The sequence below is a fragment of the Penaeus vannamei genome, chromosome 32, assembly GCF_042767895.1.
Source record: "Penaeus vannamei isolate JL-2024 chromosome 32, ASM4276789v1, whole genome shotgun sequence".
In the NCBI taxonomy this organism is placed as follows: Eukaryota; Metazoa; Arthropoda; class Malacostraca; order Decapoda; family Penaeidae; genus Penaeus; species Penaeus vannamei.
Window position 1 is genome coordinate 9,383,675 of NC_091580.1, and position 7,500 is coordinate 9,391,174.

Here is a 7,500-nt window from a genome sequence, read left to right on the forward strand (position 1 = left end):
GAGAAAGAGAGAGTGAAAGAGAAAGAGAGAGAGAGTGAAAGAGAAAGAGAGAGAGTGAAAGAGAAAGAGAGAGTGAAAGAGAAAGAGAGAGAGTGAAAGAGAAAGAGAGAGAGTGAAAGAGAAAGAGAGAGAGTGAAAGAGAAAGAGAGTGAAAGAGAAAGAGAGAGTGAAAGAGAAAGAGAGAGTGAAAGAGAAAGAGAGAGTGAAAGAGAAGGAGAGAGTGAAAGAGAAGGAGAGAGTGAAAGAGAAAGAGAGAGTGAAAGAGAAGGAGAGAGTGAAAGAGAAAGAGAAAGAGAGAGTGAAAGAGAAAGAGAAAGAGAGAGTAAAAGAGAAAGAAAGAGAGAGTGAAAGAGAAAGAGAGTGAGAGAGAGAGAGAGATCAAAGGTGAACATACTTTTATTTTGTTATTTAAATGCATTAACATATAGAAAAATGTATAATATTTGCTTTATTAAATCTAATCATTTGGTAGAAAGTCTTATTATAGTTTAGCATCATCAATGGTTGAGAATTAAATACTTTTTAAAAAAGAAAAAGGAAGTTCTGAGAAGAAATGCATTGTGTATAGTGCTTTTTTTTGGGTTACATAGTAATATATCATCTGCTTGGGGATTTCCAGGTCGAGATAACTACAAGGACCCAATGTATCTAACATCAGATCGATACTCTCTGGGCAACAACGCACGTCGCGCTTCTGACTCCACCATCACTCACATTAGCCTCTCTAATATATATCAAGAATTCCAGAAGCTGCAGGTAAGGTTTTGATATCCTATTTGATTTTTTCGTTATTTATTTATTTTTTTTATTATGATTATTTTTTTCTTTTTCTTTTTTTTTTTGAGTGATTATATGATTTCAGTTAGTCTTTTTCGTTCCTTCATAATTTTTGTGGGATGAACTTTTTCTGTTTGATGATTAGTACATGCATTTTAGATCTGTATTGCCTTGTTCATTGACTTACACATGGATGCTTACCTCTGAGGCTTAATTTTGCTGTTATAGAAGCAAATGATAACATTGTTTACTGCAAAATTGAGAACCAGTTTTTCTGTGTTGACTGTAATTTTATCATAGTGTAGTATTCTTCTTGGTGTTTTATCACTTTGAAAGTTTTCATAACAGCTTTCCATAAAGAAGTATTCCCAGCTCACTCAGACTTTATCAGCAGGTTGATGTGGAGGAATGCAGTTTACTAATTTTGGCAACAATGTTTTTGTATATACCCTACGTAATCTCTGGTGCTACTTTAGAGCGTTTGTTGTTGGTGTCTCTTAGTAATTGAAATTATTTCATTTGATGTGAAGAACATAGAGATTGAAGGGTTTTGTGTATTTTTTTCTTTTATATTTCTTATAGGCTTTTGATGGTTTGAAAACCACAGTGATCTGTGTTACTTGCAGATTAAGGAGAAATCAGAGGATGAGTGAGCTATTATGAATATTACATCTGTATCATATGATTCAAGTGTACTTTAAGGTAAAATGTATGTTAATTCTCTCCTGTAGGATGACAGTAACACTTTTGTTTGTAATATGCACTGGTGCCTCAAAGGTTGGTAGCTCCATTTGTGACAGTAAATGATATATTAGAGTTAGATGGCTTGAGAATTCTCAATTCACTTTTGTGAAAAATTGTAAATGCAGGATATCATCCTGGAATGTTTTGATTATACATTAGAGTTTTGACAAAGAAAGAAATAAAGACATAGTTCAAAGTTTGATTTATGAAGCTTGCAAATTATTGAATAGCAGTCACAAAGGCAGGCTAGATGTAACCAAATGTAATGAAAAACTATTTTAACAAAATCTGTAGTTAATTGGTAGCCTTGAGGTCTTCTTGGTCTCAGGTTTACAAATGCAGGGAAGTATCTAATACAACATACATATATACCGCACGAGCTGTAGCTGAATGATATCTATACAAGATTGTCAGTTGCCTATGCTTCTCTCCTTAAAGGGACTGTCCAGTGGGGAGAGAGGGGAATTAAGTAGAGTTGATAAAATTACCATAGAGATGATTTCATCTTGCAGAATTTTTTCAGTATTTTTGTGGTATTATTTTGCCTTTCTTGAGGCCAAGTTTTGGAAAATACCTATATCTTAACCCCAGTCCGCCAGGCATGGCATGTACATACATGCCATTGTCCATTGCGTGTGTTGAATTTAGTAATTGTTTTTACATATAGATGGCTCCACAAGTACTAAGTCACCAATGAGTCAGTTACGCGGACTACGTCTCACTTGTTTACCCTTTTCCTTGATTTTCGATAATATTTTCTAATATTTAATACTGCTGTTAGTAATGTCAGTAATAATATAGTAATTATAATGTTTATAGCAAAAATAACAGTGTCAATATTGATAGCATCAGTAAAAAAAAAGCGTTTTCCCGCTTTTTCAAGGAAAAGAGAGGTCACAAGATCTACTAATTGACTCCTTTGTGGTTAAGCATTGGCAGAGCCATCTTTGCACGTTGGGTTAAGGAAGTTACCCCCCCCCCCCTTTTTTTCCTCCTCCATATCTTTGTGCATTCTCCAGCCCATATAGCTAAGGGAGCCAATTGAATGACATACTTGAAGAAATGCTAATATCTCTATATATACATATTTTCTAAATATGTATATATAGAGATATTTTTATTAAGAGGATCGTCTACCAATTTTTTTAGCCAAGATCTTCCACCATGCCAATTTTGAGTTATGCGTTTCCAAACAGTTTCAGTTTAAGGCGCATTCGCTATTTTTAAGGTGGTAGCAGCAATTTTCAACGTCCACCGAAATATGATATTTCACCTTACCTTAGAAAATTGGTAATTGTGACGTAACAATTAGATATGATAAAAAAAGAGATGATTTTCAGAGAGCTCAATAAATTTCACAATATATGAGACCAACCTTCATTTTTTGGGGAATAACCTAAAAAATCTGTGAAATGTTTTAAAAAATAACTAAGAATTTTTGTTAACATCTACAAAAAAAAATTATATGACGTTCATATAGAGTATTTTATTTTGTTTATGTTTGGATCATATTTCGTCGGTTTCATCCTTCAGGAAAATGTTTTGAATATGCAAGACCCCATAACTCTTTAGGTTAGAAAACAAAAATCCTGGATCTAGATCAGGATCCAGATCACCATCAAAATGTAACAGCATCTATGTTAGGCTAAGACAAGCCTCTGGTAAAAATCTCAGTAAAAACTGTTCATGATTATATAAGTTACCCTTGTAACAATAATATAAACAATTAAACAACAAGCAAATAAAAAAAACAACTGAGATGACAATATATATAAATATAAGGTCATGAAATACACGGTAATGATCTATACTGTATATACATATATATCGTATATTCATACTGTTACAGTACCCAGTATTTGTATATTTCTATTTTATGGGAGTGTTGGTGTGAAAGGCGAGTGTATTGTTCTGTAGACTTGCACCGCCTAGGATTCTGGCCTTAGAAACACATGCGTGCTGCCCCGTTCTCTTGTTTCCTAGCCTGCAAGTGTGATGTTCACTAGCATAGAGAATGATTATATTTCAGACTGACATTTCATGTTGTAAACCCCCATTATAGCAATGATAAAGGGAAATAATACATGATTTTTGCATATAGAACCATTTCATATAACATATGTTATCCATAATCTAAAAAAAAGTTGAAAAGAAATTGTTATATTTCTATATATTACATCGTTATGTATAGCACCCGCATTTTCAGTTAGAGATAAACGTAATATGGCGCATTATGTTTTATGAAGACTATTCTCCCTTTTATTGTTCTTACCCGAAAAAAAAGAAAAAAGAAAAAAATTCAACTACTGTTATTTAATTTTTTTTTTTTTTTTTTAATAGCTGAAAGTCGACTCAGTAAAATATTCCCCCCTCAAAACAAATAAAGTCGAAATTGAAGAAAGTATGCCTGTGTAATTTTTTTTTTTATTATTATTTTTATTTATTTATATATATTTTTTATTTTTTGTTTATTTTTTAGACTGTTTCTCCTTTGGTCAAGTTTCATAAAAGAATTTCATTATTATTTATGTATTATTATTTATGTATTATTATTATTATTTTTTTTTTTTTTCTACTAAAACTCAAAATGTTTTCGGGCGATTTGGGGGGGCGGGGGGAATATCTCAGGGATCTTGTTAGGGTCTAGATAAAAGTATGTGATTTTCATCAAAATTAGCAAAAGAAAGAAAAAAAGAAAAGAAATCAGAATGCCTGTGTAATTTTTATTTATTTATTAATTATTATTATTAGTTTGTTTTTTTGTAGATTTTTCTCGCTTAGGACAAGTTTCATAAAGAATTCTTTCTTTCTTTCTTTATTTATTTATTTTTACTATAACCCAAAATGTTTTCGGGCAAAAAAAGATATATCTCAGGTATCTTGCTAGGTTCTAGATAAAAGTATGTGATTTTCATCAAAATTGGGTAAAGAAATTGACCCCCCCCCCCCAAAAAAAAAAAAAAAAAAAAAAAAAAAAAAAAAGTTGGCAAACCCTTAAAGAATTTTTTCTTTTCTTTCATTTTCCCAGAAAAAAAGTTTTTTAAAAATATTAAAAGTTATATAGATTTACAAAAAAAAATATAGTGATAGCATTTGAAAAAAGAATTATTTCCTTTGGAGTGTGAATGTCTTTCATTGATATCAAATGAATATTTATTATTTAAAGATGAAGGTCATCATCAGTCAGGGAAAACAAATATTCTTTGTTCATTTTCTGTATCTTGTTATGGTTATAAGCTTTATAATCAATTAGATATCTCTGATATTTTATTTCTTGGAGGCTGCTTTGAGATTTGATAATGGGTATGCTTGTAATAAAATGAAAGGCTAATTTGAAGATGGGAGATTCCTGATGTGGCTGATAAATACATAGCTCAGAAATACTACTATATATAAATACTACTATATATGTATATATATTTATATGTACATATATATAAATGTATATATATATATGTATATTTATATATATATATATTTATTTTTATATATATTTATATATATATATATATATTTATATATATTTATATATATATTTATATATATATATTTATATGTATATATATATATATATATTTATATGTATATATATATTTATATATGCATATATACATATATTTATATATATATATATATATATATATATATATATATATATATATATATATATATTTATAAATATATAAATAAACATATATATATATACATAAAAATATATATATATATATATATATATATATATATATATATATATATATATATGTATATATATATATATATATATATATATATATATATATATATATATATATATATATACATATATATACGCATATATATATATATATATATATATATATATATATATATATATATATATATATATATATATATATATATATATGTACATAGACATATATGTTCATTCATGGATGTACATGTTGGTACATGTATTTACTTTTGAGGACATGAATGTACATAAACTGGATAGATGTATGTGTGTACATAGATGTACATCTGTATACATAGATGCACATGTATACATGGATTATTTATGTTCGTCAGTGTACTAGTATGCATATGTATGTACAGTCACAGACAAAAATAATCGCCCGCTGGTAACTTCAGGCTTAGACAGACTCTTTTTCTGCACAGCAAGTCAGGATGTGGGTAGAAGAATGGAAGCAGGAGGGTAGGGATAAGAAAGGGATGACTTACGGGAAGTTTTGGGAGTATAGTTTGTCTTTTTATTTTACTGAGGTCGTGAGCTAAAAGAGATTTAATAATCAATCATATTTGATAACAGCAGATATCTCCTGTTGGTATCTACTATCTTGGCCCATAATGCCAACTGATTTCATGGTATCATATAAATTGGCCTGGGATAGATGTCATGTCCATATGAGCAGTCATACGCAGTGGCCAAGGTAGCAGCCATAGTTGAAGAGGACATCAGAGATGGGAAAAGAACAAACTACCAGCAAACAATTGGTTTGGCAGTAAATTGCCACCTCTCATGTTATCTTGACTTGTGCAAACAATAACCAACATTGTTTCATTAGGACTAAGGAGCGAAGGCATTAATTGATACAGTTCACTGAACTCCATACTAGTTACTTAGAAGTTATGTAACATTTTTTTTCTCTGTTGTAAACATTAACTTGAATATATTTGGTGACTGAGTAGGATATAGTTTATATCTCCATGTAATAGGTTATGAAGGATATCATTATGCTGTTTGCCCATATGCACTAATGATAAATTTAACTAGCAGATGAGTGATTATGCCTGCAGGGCTCATTGGCAGGCAAAACTTTCACAATTGATGATAATGTCAGAGGTGGCAGTTCTCTGTTAAACTAGTTGTTTGCAAGTAGTTTGCCCACTCTTTTCCCCATTGCTAATATCACTTTTACCTAGGCTGCATCGAGGCTGTATTTATCATAAGCCTTTTCATATGATGCAGTGCAGCTAGGTTGGCATGGTGGGACAACATATAGTGGATTCTGAGAGGATACACTTGCTTTGAACTCAAGCCTGTTAGTTGTTGCAGCTGATATCAGGTTTGAAAAATCTATAGACAGTACCAATTATGGTTAGAAGTTTCTGCCACAAACTTTATTGATGCTAGTGCCATCCCCATTATCTATTCATAAGCCAGATAACTTGACAGATAAACATGAATAACTAGCTCTACAAAATTCAACTGTCAACAGTAAATTTCTTGCACAAGCCAGCTCATTATATCTTTGCTTATCTAAAGCTTGTCTTACAGCACCCAGGGTGTAATTCAGTGTTAGTTTATGTTACCATAACTGATTATTAAGCCTACTTGAGCTCATGACCTTGATGAAATGAAAAGATTTATTATACAGCTAACACTGTTGACAGTTACCCCCTTCTCCCTACTATTTCCCCCCCTCCCCAAGGGGCTTAGGGGCAGGAGTTAGTACAGGGCCAGGGCGTGTCCACACGCTGGTGGGCCATGACCCTGTACCTCTGGGACCTCCTGCTGCTCCGAGATCCCCTACAGTTCAGTCAGATTGTAGAATTGTTTTCATAATAAGAGACCTCTGGCCAATTTCTAACTTATTTCAATGGTATTGAAATAACAGAATGCTCAGCTTTGACTCATGGGAAGCATAACAAGGTAATAGGAAAATGGGCAAAGAAGCATGGACTGCTGGTGGTTTATACTGTTCTTATGGTACTTGTTTTTTTTCTGTGGACCTTGATAATCACATTGGTACATCCTTAGTCATTTAACCCAATAATGATGGGTGTCTCATATATGAGACACCTGGAAAAATAAACATTGCCGGGCGTCCCACCAGTGTGACGTTGGATTGGAGCTTGCGCTCTGAGTATGCCGCGGGCCGCGGAAAGCGCGCAGGCAGATTCCGGGCCGGCCCTCGCATGCCAATTTTGTAGCCGCCTGGAAACTATTATTTTCAGGTTCAAAATATACCAGCATTAGTG

The 7,500-nt window shown here is 32.0% G+C and overlaps 1 protein-coding gene across 4 annotated transcripts in view; it reads left to right on the top strand.

Annotated features, from left to right (window-relative positions):
* The window catches only part of LOC113823518 (serine/threonine-protein kinase SIK3), a 100,936-nt gene that overhangs the window by 61,401 nt on the left and 32,035 nt on the right, over positions 1-7,500 (top strand). For all 4 annotated transcript variants that reach the window (XM_070144692.1, XM_070144693.1, XM_070144691.1 and 1 more), the window contains one exon: positions 620-756. In XM_070144692.1, the coding sequence (XP_070000793.1) occupies positions 620-756 (137 nt within the window). The remainder of the gene's footprint in view (positions 1-619; positions 757-7,500) is intronic.